The 12,998-nt window shown below is 54.2% G+C and overlaps 1 protein-coding gene across 2 annotated transcripts in view; it reads left to right on the top strand.

The window, feature by feature from the left end:
- CACNA2D2 (calcium voltage-gated channel auxiliary subunit alpha2delta 2) overlaps positions 1-12,998 on the top strand; it is a 213,135-nt gene that overhangs the window by 161,175 nt on the left and 38,962 nt on the right. For both annotated transcript variants that reach the window (XM_066195050.1, XM_066195049.1), the window contains exon 4: positions 8,780-8,839. In XM_066195050.1, the coding sequence (XP_066051147.1) occupies positions 8,780-8,839 (60 nt within the window). The remainder of the gene's footprint in view (positions 1-8,779; positions 8,840-12,998) is intronic.

Raw genomic sequence — 12,998 nt, 5'->3', positions numbered from 1 at the left:
GAGGATTTCAAAGGCTTGAAAGGCTTCATGCCCATGGAGCAGGGACTCAGGGGCCTGCCAGGATGCAGGCTGTATTTTGGGTTTTCAGGGATGCCCTCTTGCATCTCACAGGAGCTTCTGTGTTGCTGGCACCATATGGGGAACCACGGGGAAGGGAGAGCCACTCCTTGAACTTCTTCTCATCTTCATGTGGAACTTATTTGTCCAAAATACACAAGCATTATGATAAGGAAGGATTTATTTTTTTTCTTTGAAGACTCTGGCTGCTAAGATCTGGCCAGGCAAATTTCTCCTTCTCCTGCCCAAATGACAAGTTGTATCACTTCTTTTTTTTTTTTCCTTTATTTTTAAAAACCCCTGTTTCTCCAAGCTCTAAGTAAAATTGATTTTTAAGTGCAACTATCTCTTATAATTGCTGCTGAAATGCCTTGTGGTTATTGTAATGGATTTTGAACTGTGACAAGTCTTTCTTGGTGATTGTAGCAGGAGGTCCACAGGATATTTGAGTGTGGTTTAGGGAGCACTGGTTGGTTTTTTTTTGAATGTTTGGAATGTATTTGGGAGGAGATGGGGCTGCAGCAGTGGGCTGAGATTGTGACTAACACGCTGACACTTCCAACACTGCAGAAAGCTGAGCCTGCCCTGGGACCTCATGCCAGAAGGGACCATCTCCAAAAATTCTTTGTGGGAGCCATGTCCCTCCAGTCACCCCTCCCATTGGAGCCACAGCATATTGGCATGGGGGGAAAGGAGATGGAAGGAGCCATGGGCAGCACTGTCTCCTCCTCCACAGCTTGGTGAATCGCCTGCTGTCACAGTTCCCAGCTCTGACCTTCCAGCAAATGCATCTTGACCTGAATTATTTCTGGTCATCTGAAACCTTATTGTGCAGCAAGCAGCTGCTTGTCACCCAGCAGGAGAGTCCCCAAGCCCTTCCAGTGGTGGCAGAGCTCTGGCAGGTGCCCTGCACTGTGCCAGGATGCTGTGTTTGTGCCCAGTAGCTCACCCTCCCTGTCCCTGCTGCTGTCTTGCCGTACAGGGCAGGACCCTGCCAAAGCAGGCAATGACAAGAGCTGTGGGTGGCAGCCTGGCAGCCCACCGTGGAGGGGCTTGGGTTGGGATGGACAGCCCTGACACTGCTGGGACACATCTGTCCCACCCACAAGCAAAAAACAACTGTGGAGCCACGTTTCTCAGGTGGTTTGTATCCCTCACCCCTCTGGGATGCTGCTGACATGCCCCAGCTCGTCAGCACCTCCTGGGAGGCAGCCATCAATATTCCAGCTTCAACTCAAGAGAGACTTCTTTTCCTTAACACCCAGAATTTTAGACTTTTACGGATCTGCCTACTGTGGAAATGGTAGGAACTTGCTTCAGGAAGAGACTGGGCTTTCTCTGCCATGCTCATCTTGTGAGCTGGTGCTCCAAAAGAGAGCAAGAGGTGTGAAATGATCACCATTTAAAGTTGCTGGGCACGGACAGCTTGGAGAACTGTGCTGCCACAGGGCAGCTGAATACTCCTGCTTGGCTCTCCTCTGGCTGAATGTTGGGATTTCAGAGCAGAGGTCCCTGCTTTCCTCTCCATTAACTAAAGAAGATGCAAAAGGCTACCGTGACTGCAAATAGTGTGGCAAAGGGGATGGAGGAAAAGGATTTTTCTCATATCCTGAGCAGAGCAGGCAAGTGCACCTGGTTTGGCTTCCCAAGGGACCACCTGCATCCCAAAGCCGGATAGCAGCACATTCCAGCAGGACTTGAGCATGATGATATTTAGCAGTACTGTTTAAAGTCATCTCTAATGCAAGAGCAAAGTTTGCTGCCATATGTCCAGGGTGAAAGGCGGGAGGATGCGGGATGAGGCAATGCCAGTGTGGCCAAATGCTCCTTCTGCTGACTCCACTCAGAGGAAGGGGACAGTGAGAGAGGCCAAGCCTGCCTGCACCTGTTCCTGGCCTCATCCCTCCATCCTGCCTGCCATGCTCTGTCTCACTGCTGATGGAGGTGGGGACAGATCCTACACCCTGGTGTGAGCCCTTCCTCCCCCAGGAGGGATGAGGCAGGAGCCAAGGAGGGTCTGAGCAGCTGAGCTGAGGTTTTGCTATTGCTGGTCCTCAGGGACAAGTGTCCCCATGGGTTTACAGGGCACGGTGCTCCTGCCCTCCTTCTCCCCTCCTGGCTGACAGGGAACAGGGGCAGAGCTGCTCTCTGCTTGTGATTTTGGAAAGCAAGTATCCACCCTCATGGAGCACAGGAACTCCAGGAGAAGGGTAACAGAGAGAGGCTTTTTCTGCAAGGGGAGAAGAGCTGAAGAGAGCGGAGTTTGTGCCGCAGGATGCCTGGTGCTCAGCGCTGTCCTTTTGCCCTTGGTGCTTTGCTGTTTGTGGGAAGTTATGTCCTTCTGGAGACCTGAGCAATATTTTGGGGTAAGAGAAACACCCTGAGCAGCAACGCTTTCCCTTTCCTCACCATCTCAGCGAAGACACTGGTACCTCTCTTCTGGGGATGTTTCACTCCTCCCCTCCCTGTGATTGTCAGGAAGGTGCTGGTATTTCCTATTCGTAAAAATTGTGGCCCTGGAGAAGAAGAAGAAATGAGAAATGCTGACAGAGGAACAAGAGCCACATGCTACTGGCCTGCAGAGCCGTGAATTACTGAGGTGCTCAGTAGAATGATGGGAGTTGTGGCTCTGGGGCTCATCCCAGGTCCCCAGTGCCAGATGTTGGCTGTGCCACTGCCCCATATGGGGTCTGCAGCAGCTCTGGCTCTGGTTTAGCTCCAGGTTTGCACTTGTGACCTCACTGCTGGCAGGGCTGGCTCTGCAGAGGTGTCCCTGCTCCCTGCCCTGCCAGACCCCAGCAGCAAGCACCAGCTGGTACAGAACCAACGTCTGGGAGCCTTTGGAGGATTTACCACGTGCTCTTTGCTAATCCCTGGGGCTTTATTTGCCCTCCCGTGGGCACGAGAATGTTAGCAGCCCGTGCTGGCTCCAGCCCCATCCTTCCTCATGCACAGGTCGTATCCAGGCACAAGGGAAGGAGAGATGGGCTCTATCCATCCCTCTCCTTCCTCACAGCCAAGGGAGTTATTGACAAACAAGTTAGTGCTTTGAAAGAAAAATGCCGCGGCATATTTGAAGCTGCCTCTGTGATCAATACTGAGCTGTGGCTGAGCCTGCTGCCGACTGGATTTCAGATGACGGCTGTGGGGGGTAATAAGAGCCCTGGGATCAACTGTCTCGGAGATTATTACAGGATGAGATGCTTCGCTGCTTTTCAGTGTTTACTCAAGATTTATATTCCCTACTATTACATGTGGTTGGAGACAGAAAATCATGACTCAAGTCCTCTTGATCATAAGACAAGCAGCACGTTTTATTGTTCAGGACCTCCTTATACAGAAAGTTCAAAACTCCCGGGTCCAGACACTGATTGGTCTGGGTTTTAACACCGCCCAGCTCCTTGACCAGTGGTATGTCTGCTTTCTGGATGGAACATGGTTGGCTGAGGTCCCTGCTTGGGTCTGAATCCAACCTATCCCTGCCTCATCTGAGGACTTGTTTTACTTCTAGGTTGGTTGGGTTTGGGGGTCCAATATGGCCATATTTATCTGGTAGCTGCATGCCAGCTACAACCGTGACAGCTGTGTGTGCATAAGGGGGTTGTTGTCTTTTGTCACTGGTTGGTCGTTTTTTGACAGTGACGTGCACACTGTTGGTAGGGTTTGCTTAGGGGTGCATTCCATGAATGGGGAGAGAACATGCTGGGGATGAGAGGGAGAGCTGGGGGCAAGGCACCCTGGAGCTGGTGGCAGGAGGTGGCACCATGAGGAAGTGCACTCTGCCCCGCTGCATGCAAGAAGAAAGGACGGAGACGTGAAGCACGTGGAATGGGCTTTTGCCTTTCCAGATGCTCTGCAGTAACAGGTGAGGCTTCAGGGTGCCCTCTCCATGGAAGAGGGGCTGGTAGCAGAGGAGAGGGCTTGTGCCATCCTCATTCCTTCACTACGGAGGAGGAAGAGCTGCAAAACCAGCCCCTGGGGGATGTTCCTGCCTGCAGCTTGGGTTCCTCAGCTTTGTCACGTGTGTTTAATATCACCTTCTTGCCTTAACCTTTCACCAGCAGTTTCCTGCCTTGGGAGGATGGCTGGAAGGTGTGATGCTGTGTGGCACTCCCTGGCCTGGTAGCAGAGTGTGTTTGAATCTCCAGTGAAGATCTCCCCTCCCAGCTGTGTGCTGGGCTGCAGGAGGTTTATGCACTTCAGAGCCTTGGGCAAGGTGCTGCGATGAGGGTGATAAGAGTCTTGCTGAGGGAGTTAAATGAAGGTTTAGCAGGAGTGGCTCTCCCTTGGAGCAAACATCCCTAGGCACACACAAGCTGTGTGATGGGCCATGGCTGGGGCTTCCACACTGGTTGTGGGGAGAGGCCAGGAACACCATCCCAGACTGCCTGGGGAGCATCCCCAGCATCCACATAGGCTTGGGGCACCTGTGGGGAGGCTTGGACACAGGGGTGGCACAGCTGCTGTTACACGGGGCTGCTCAGCCTCCTTCTGCAGAGTGTTGGCTGTAATCCTGTTTTATAAATCCAGCCTTGGTCTTTGGCCTCCCTGGGCTCTGCTCTGCTGCTTCCCAAGTTAAACCCACTGATCTGACTGAGGCAGGAGCAGCCAGGGCATGCTTATTGCCACGGTGGGGCTGGCAGAAGAGATTTAGTAAATCATTGGACCAGTTTGCTTTGGAAAGAATCTGTGTAAAAATATCAGAGCCATGCAGGATAGCCCCAAGTGTGATGGGGGAGAGCGGCTGGCAGAGAGGAGGTGAGCATCACCCCTGGGTGTCTGCGTGTGCCCAGCCATGCCACCTTTGCTGCCACCTGCCCATCGAGAGTCCATGGCATCCCCAAGGCTCCTTAATCCCAGGCGAGCTGGTGTGCTGAGTAGGGAGCTCCTGACAGATCTGCCCTGGTGAGCAGCGAGGCAGAGAGCAGCTCCCTGCAGAATACAAATGAGTCCGGGGCACAATAAGCCCCTGCAGCACCTTCCCCCTCGCACACCCCGCTGTCGCTGTCGGGATCTCCAGACACCAATCCCTTGCAAATCTCCTGCTGGCCTTTCATGACCTTCAGAGTCATTTCAATTCACTGTTTTCAGCCTCTAAATCTCCTGTCCTTAGCCCTGGGTGACTTCTGGGGAAAGAACTGTGCTCCTTAAAGTGCCAGGACAGTCTCTGCACCACAGCCTGCTGGAAATCTGCCGGTATTTCACACCCATGCTTTATTTTTGGTTATTCCTCTATTTTTTTATTGCAGTTTGAACAATTGACAACCCCAGGTCTGAAATCTGGAGAGGTTTTGGTGCCTGCCCTGTACTCTGCCAGGCTCTCCAGTGCACTGCCTGCCTCCTGGGCATCTCACAGTCCCTGCACGCAGCACACCTTGAGCTGGTCTGATTGATCTGTAACACTTGAAAAATAATGGTTTAATCATTATTAAGGATTAGAAATAATCCTTGAGCTGTATCGATCACAGTAACATTATTCACGATGAACTCATTTTGGCATTAATGGGGGTGTCCTGCAGCAGTGTGTGGCTCCATGCAGATCTGTCACCTTCCCTGGGGAGCTGTCAGTGGGGTTTGTGGGAGCAGCAACAAACCCTGCCCTAACAAACAGCCCCAGGCCCTGCTGTCCCAGATAGCCCCCTTGGGGGACCCGTTGGTGTTGGCACAGTTTTGGAGGGTCCTGAATCCAGCAATCACCCATCCTGTTCATGTCAGCAGCCCATCTCTGCCAGGGGCTGGATGGGCTCCCTCTAGCACCAGTCAGGGATGTGACAGGATGGGACTGCCCCCATGGGAGCCCCACGTGGCATCACTCCAGGTCTGTCCCCTGCAGAGGATCCACTGTTACAGAGGAAGGATGGCTGGCTGCCCGCTTGGCCCCTCTCTCCTCCCAGTCACCATCTTGCTCATGGGACTTGAGGAAATGTCTTTAGTGAGGAAAATGCTCCAGGAGCAACAGCTGGAGCACTCTGGAGGCACTTCTGGATGAATATCCAGTGGTGGCCAGGAGCCAGCACAGCACCCTGCTGTGACTGTGCCATCCTGCTGTGGGCTCCCCTATTCCTGCAACGTGCTATTTATCAAACAAGAACATCTGGAATTCCTTTTTTTTTTTTAAACCAAAATTGCATCTGGTTTGACTTTGACAAATTGACATTTTCCAATGGAAAAATATCTTATGTCGAGGTGTCGTTCCTGGGTGTAGCCCTCCCTTACTGCACCATTTGCAACCCTCCAGGCGCTTTGCACAAGGCGTTGAATAGTTAAAGATGTCCATAAATCTTACCCCAGCCCGTAATAAACAAACACACTCTTATCAAGTATAGAAAAATGCATATTTCATCACCGCTGCCTTAAACGCGACTCAGAATAAATGCTTGTCTTTAATCAGCCATCTCAATATATAAACAGAGCACAAAAGATTGGGGGGGATGAGGTACAGAATTGGGCCACGGATTTTCTAGGCAGCTCTTGGAGGCAGGGATGTGGCTGTGCAGGGGAGACCATGAAAAACTGCCCTGAAAATTCATATCACTTGGCTTTTCTGTCCAGCCACATGTTGTTTCTCATTCCCTTCTGCCTGCCACTGGAGCCATAAGGATTTTGCTTCAGCTGATAGCTGATCTTTCCCCTTGGATGCTGGCCACTGAAAGCAAGCACTTTGATTTGGAAATCAAGATTAAGAGAAAGAGAAAAGATTAAACAGGAAAGTTTCGACCAGTACGTGCTGAGATTATGCAGTGATGGATTCGTGTTTCCCTGCATCTGATAAGAACAAGCATTTTCAGGCTGGGGAGCGCCAGATCTGTGATGTCTTTCACTTTACTTTTGAGTGCCTGTGCTTTGCCACGCTCACAGAAATACAGAAATACAGCAACTGCTGCCACAGCCCTGCTCAAGCCACCCTGCCGGGGCTGGGGCTGCCACTCTCCTGCATGGGCAATGGGAACGCTGTGGCACGGGGGGCTTCCTTTTCCCTGAAGGGGCTGAGACATTTTGCATCCCTGTGTGCTGATGGGAGTGCTGGAGAAACCAGTGAACAGTGGGGACAGCAGCTGTGACCTGTGGCTGTGCCCAGGGCTCATATGTGTGTGTGCTCATATAGCTGGCCACTGTTCAGGCCCTGGGGAAATAATTTCCCAGGGACTTCACTGCTGCCCCTGCGGGCTCCCACCAGCCTGCCACATCCCTGAGAAAAGGAGTGCTCTTTCATCCTTGGATTTGTGGTTCATGGCATGGAAATCATGTGTGTACTAGTACTGGGAATCTTGTGTTCATGATGTGAATCTCTGTGGTGCTGCCCAGGTGATTCGGGGGTGTTATTTAGCCCACGATGTCACCCCATTGTCAGTGCTCCTTCCTTCTCCCAGCCAGTTCAGTGTCTGAAAACAGCCAGGGCTCACTTCTCTCCCCATGCTCTGGCCGCCAGCACCACTTGCATGGAGCAGAGCATGTCCATCCCCCTCTGGGGAAATGCATTTGCAGGGGAATGAGGAGCAGGCAAGGCAGGAGCCTGTGCTGTAAGGTCCGTCTTTGCTCTGTCTCCCTCTAACTCTCTAGGGAGCCCTCTAGGGACTGCAACTGCCTTCCAAGCCTCACGGGCTGTTAGCCCTGTACAGATTGGCCCCTGGAGCTGTCGCCTGGCAGTGTGTATTCCCTGGGAGACTTGTGGGGAGCAGCCTGTGCTGAGTACGGCATGGCCAGACAAACCCCATGCCCCTGTTAGCAGTCAGTGTGCAGCACCCAGGGGTCTGGGTGGCCCTTGGCTCCGTGGGCTGGCTCAGGACACCGGGCTGCCTCCCACTGGATTTTGGTGCTGATCAGGTTGCACAGCCCTGGCAGGCAGCTCCCCAGGCTGCTGCCCACAAACCTGGGTGCCTGGGGCTGGTTGATGGTTGGAGGGAAACATGCCCGTTTTGTTCTTGGCTTTATTTTCTTAGAGATGCAGAGAGGATCCTGTAGAAAGCCTGGAGCTCTCGCCCTGTCTATCCCCTTTGAGTCCACAAAAGGCCAGATTGCAGCTTCTTCCAGGCACTTCTTCCAGGGGCTGCCCAGTCTCCAGCCCTGCCCTGCTGCTGCACCCTCTGTGCTGGTGAGGGGTCTCATGGCTGAGCATCCAGTGAGGGTGCCCCGGTGCTGAGCATCGCCCCATCCTGCTTCTGGCAAATCCTGGTTCCTCTGGTTACCCCAGTCTGGGCATGGGTATGCAAAGGGGTTAAGTCTGGGTGAGCAGTATGGTGCACCTGTGGGCCCCAGTACTGGGGCATTTTGAGGGGGTTTTGAGGCATTTTTGAAGAGTTTGCCTTGCTCTGCACAGGGCTGGGAGCTGTCAGCACAGAGACCTGGGTTCAGCCCCTGCCCTGTGCAACAAGAGCCTGCCCTGCTCTGGCGGGATGCTGACAGCTGCCGAGCTGCAGTGGCTCAGGCCTCTTGAGTTCAAGTGGCAGCAGCTCCTCTGGGGATACTGGCCTGCTCCAGGAAAGTCAGGAGCGAGCAGGAGACACTGGCTCCCTGAACCTGGAACACCCCTCCAGGCTGCTGCCCACAGTGCCTCCTCCTGCTCCCTTGCCAGTGCAGCAGAGGGGCGGCAGGCTGCTGCGTGAACCCCCAAACGGGGATACTGGGGGCTGGGGCAGCACCCACGCTCCTGGGCTGGTGCGGGCAACGCCTGGGTCCTCTTGCTTTCCCTTGGCTCATTTCTCCTCTCCCACTTGTTTTGCAGAGACTTGCCAACGCGGCGGAGAAATTCCAGAAGGCTCACCACTGGCAGGACAACATCCGGGTAAGGCTCCAGGCGCACCCCAGCCTCTCCCACCCCCTCCCTCCCTCCCTCCCTCCCTCCTCTGGCGTGACTCGTGGCACAGGAGTCACTGTCCCATCCCTCCTGGCCCACGTTCTTGTCGCCGTCGTGAGTCACCGCTCGGCACGCCCCAGCCCCCCCACCTGCCGCCGCTAATGAGAGCAAATGAAGCGATTTTGAGCTCGTTTGCAGCGTCGCCTCAGCCTGCACACACCGTGAGGAGAAGGCAGGAGGTGAAGGTCGAAGTGACAGCTCAGCTCCGGCGGGGTGGGGGCTGAGGAGACTCCCACTCTCCCCATCTCTGGCAGCCGCTGGTGCTGGGGGGAGCCTCGCACGGGGTGACAGCAGCGGTGGCTCATCTGTGGCACATGCCTGCAGTTATGGTGGGGGCTCTTCCTGGGGAAGGAGCAATCTGGGCTGGGAGAGGGAAGACGCGGGTTTAATGATTGCATTTGACTTTGTAATTCTGGCGGTGATAGCACTCAGCGGGAACCTGAAGGATTCTGTCTGGAAATGCTCTCAAATTATAACTATAATACAAAAGGAAGGAAAGATTGTTTTTCTCCCAGTGCGAATGGAGTCTGCAATAAAAAATACTCCTGAGCCACCCAGCCCCTTCCTCTTGGGTAAGGCGGCATCCTGCCCAGCTCAGAGGAACCCCCTGCATCCTCTGAGGGGACAGCCCCGCTGCCAGGCTGTGCTGCTGTGTTTTGGGGGGTATTTCACAGTCTGAGCTGTTGCTGCTCACACAGACCTTCCTGCTGGAGGTGATGGTAACCAGGGTTTGCTGTGGAGAGGAAGAGGAGGGAGGAGCAAAAGAGAAGGCAAGGGGTTCACCTGCTTGGCTTTCATTTGCCATGTGGCCTGTGTGGGGTGGAGACTGGTGGCTGATTCTGTGTCCCACGGGCACCCAAGGAGCAGGATTAGCTCACAGGGGTCTTCCTGTCTGCATGAGAGCACTGCTGAATTGCTGTCACCTCTTGCCAAGAGGCCAGTGGAGAGGAGGTGAATAGGATAATAAGATTTGGTGCAGGCACCTGCTGATGCCACTGCCAAGTGCCACACCAGCACCTTGGCTCGGGGCTCTCAAGGAAAGCTCAGAGAAGTGCAGGGGGAGCACCAGGCATCTTCATCCCTAATGTCGACCCAGTCTCATTTGTCCTCTGGGGCAGGAAACATATCCCTGAGCAGCACCTGAAGCTTGACTGTGGGTACCCCAGGCTGTGGTTGCCCCATGCACCCCATGGCACTCAGGCTTGTGACTGGGGCATGTGCAGGGTGGGCCGAGGTGGCACAAGGCCACTGCATTTTGTAGCAGTGCTTGGGGTTTCTGCTCATCCTCTGGAATGCAGGGACGGGCTCCTGCTGCAGCCATCTCAAAGAGCTCCAAAGAGCTCCTTCTTCAACCACACCTGGCTGCCTTCCACTGCCCGGGGAATAATTGCAGGACACAAAACATGCTGGGAAAGGCTATAGCGCTGGGGAGCTCTTGGCTCATTTTGCCATTCACGGCACAAACCTTTCAGAAATCCACTTTCATAGAAAAAAAATATTTTTAATAGCACTGTTTGCAACCACTTAATCAAGGTAATTAGGAGCGAGTCACCCAGAAACAATGTGCAGCGATGCGTCACCACAGAGCTCGGTGCAGCTTTATCAGGACAGCCCAGGCCTGCCTGGGACACATGATGGACGGGTCCAGCTCTGTGCACAGCCCCCAGGGTGCTGGGCATCAGCCCTGCCTGCCTCAGCCCCGCCTGCAACAGCCCCAGCTCCTGAGCAGAGCAGAGGGATGAAAGGGATTTGTATATCTCATTGCTAGGGTTGAGCCTCCTTGTTCTGCCCTTCACCCATGAAGTGGCCGGGCACGGTCAGACCCGTGTACCAGCACCGCTGGCTCTGCGGCTGCCCCCCGCTTGCTGCCGCTGCTGGCCCCGGCGGCCGGCAGGGAAGGCGGCAGCGCAGCATCCCGGCTCCTCCTCTCCTCTCCTCCCTTCCCACCGAGCGGCTCGGCTCGTTCCTCCTGGCTGCAGCTCTGCCCTCCTCTCCCAGCGTGTCGCGTCCTCACCCCATGCCGGAGCCGGTGACAGATTGCAGCGAGCGCGGTTATTTTTGTGTTTCCATCCAAAGGCGGCAGCAGATGCTGAGTGTTTGCGCTGCATTAGTGCTAATGGCTGCCCCATTAAACCTCACTGCAGATGGGTTGCTATGGAAGTCCAGGGGAAAATGAAGCAGGAGCAAGAGCCTGAACGGCTGGGAGCTGCTGCCAGCAGTCACTCATGATCCATCTCTACAGGGAAAGTTCCTTTTTCCTTGCTGTTTTCTGGAGTTTCCAGCTACACGCCAGCCATGCTGGCCTTTCTGGAGCTGAGTTCAGCCTCCCACCTCAGCAGGTTTGCCAAGTGCCTCCCTGTTCCCTGAACAATCCCTTCATCCTGTCCTGCTTCATCCCTGCTCCTTGTGCTCATCCACCCTCAGTCCTCTCATATCTACCGGCTGTGCCAAGCCAGGGCTGTGTCCCCAGGTCAATTTTGGACATCAGACCATTTTCCTTGGTCAAAAGTAGCCTTGGCCCCAAGGCTACTCTGAGCACCCTCACGAGTTCCCTTGAGCTTGTCTAATTCCAGGGCTGGGTGGCAGCTCAGAGTGGCATGGTGGGCAGGGATGTGGGCAGGCTGTGGGGAGAGATCATGCCCTTCCCTGCCTGCACACTGAGGGTCTCTCAGGGACGCACATTCACCCACTGGAGAAGGCTGGTGGAGCTCTGGAAAGGTGAGAGCTGAGTCCTGTTGCCAGAGTGGGCTCCCACCAAGGCCCACGGCAACCACCTGGCACTGATACGGTAGGAAACCACAGAAAATTCCCCGTTTGCAGTGGCCTGGCCAACCAGTTTTCCCAGTGAGAATCTTCTGGCCTACAAGCTTCCATTCAGAGGTCCACTGGGATAGTCTGGCTCCACTCCATGCAGAGCCATGAGGGTTTGTCTTTCAAGGCACATCAGGGCTGCCCCCCTGCTCTGGATGTCCCCAGTCCATCCCTCGGCCGTGGCAGTGGTTCTGAGCCTGCCCTGTGCTGACCATGCCCAGAGCAAATGGAGGTGCTGGGACTGCCCAGCCTGCAATGCAGTTCTCAGGTTTCCATCCTCTGTTTGCTGCGCTGCTTGGGAAAGGAACCTGCAGAAGTACCTATAAAAGTGTTGAAAGGTCCTGTTGCATTTTTTGCTGCCGTCCTTTGTATCCATCCTCGCTGACAAGCTGCCATGTCGCCTGTCAGACATCCCAGCCAGCTCCATGTTCTCCCAGCTCTCTCCCATTTTTGTGCTCCATTTTTGTTTTCCTTGGGTTCTTTTCCAGACCTCCTGCCCCATTCCAGCAGCATCAGCAGGGTCTCAGGTGTCCCACACTCACGTAGTATGTAGGAGTCGGGCCATGCTGACCTGGGGAATGCTGTCAGAGGTGCAGATCTGCACTGCCAGCCACGGAATGCATCCCAGGGCAACATCACCGTCACCATCATCATCACCGCGTGTCACTCTGCTGGGGCTGCCAGAGCTATTTGTGCCTTTAAGGGACACTCCAGTGCTGCAGAGATCCATCCCTGGATTTATGTGCGCTTGGCAAGATTATATAAATTGCCTTTAAAAGTTGACTTCTTTATAAGCCATTTTCTGCTTCATAAAATGTTTATTACTGTTGTTTTTCTCCCAGTCTCCTTCCTCACTGCATTTTCCATCACTATACTGGGAAGCTCCCCTCTTCCTCTGCTTGCTGCCCCTCTGCCTCCCACCTCTCCCCACCTTCTGATGTTGGAAAGGGCCCTTTGAAGGGTCAGAGCCCAGCAGGCCCTTTTTCCTTGGAAAAGAAAAATAGCCATACCTTGAGCTGTGGATGTGGGAGCTGCTGGGGGCAGGGTTTAACTGCTGGGTGGTTTTGGGGTGTGGTGACATTTGTGGAGGTGGCAGGGGGATCACAACTGCTGGACAGCCCCACGCCGCTGCCTGCATCTGTAACCCCTGCCTGCAAGCACAAGAGGAATAACAAAGCCCAGATAATTTCAAGCTCCATTAGAAACAAAACTCCGGGGAAAAGGGGATCGCTGTTTGCCAAATGGGGATGGACAGGAGCAATAACAGAGCCTGTGC

This window comes from Chamaea fasciata, unplaced genomic scaffold (assembly GCF_029207755.1).
Source record: "Chamaea fasciata isolate MVZ Bird 193981 ecotype frontalis unplaced genomic scaffold, bChaFas1.0.hap1 SCAF_13, whole genome shotgun sequence".
Lineage (NCBI taxonomy): Eukaryota > Metazoa > Chordata > Aves > Passeriformes > Sylviidae > Chamaea > Chamaea fasciata.
The sequence above is the reverse complement of the archived record's forward strand: the minus strand, read 5'-3'. Positions and strand labels throughout refer to the sequence as shown.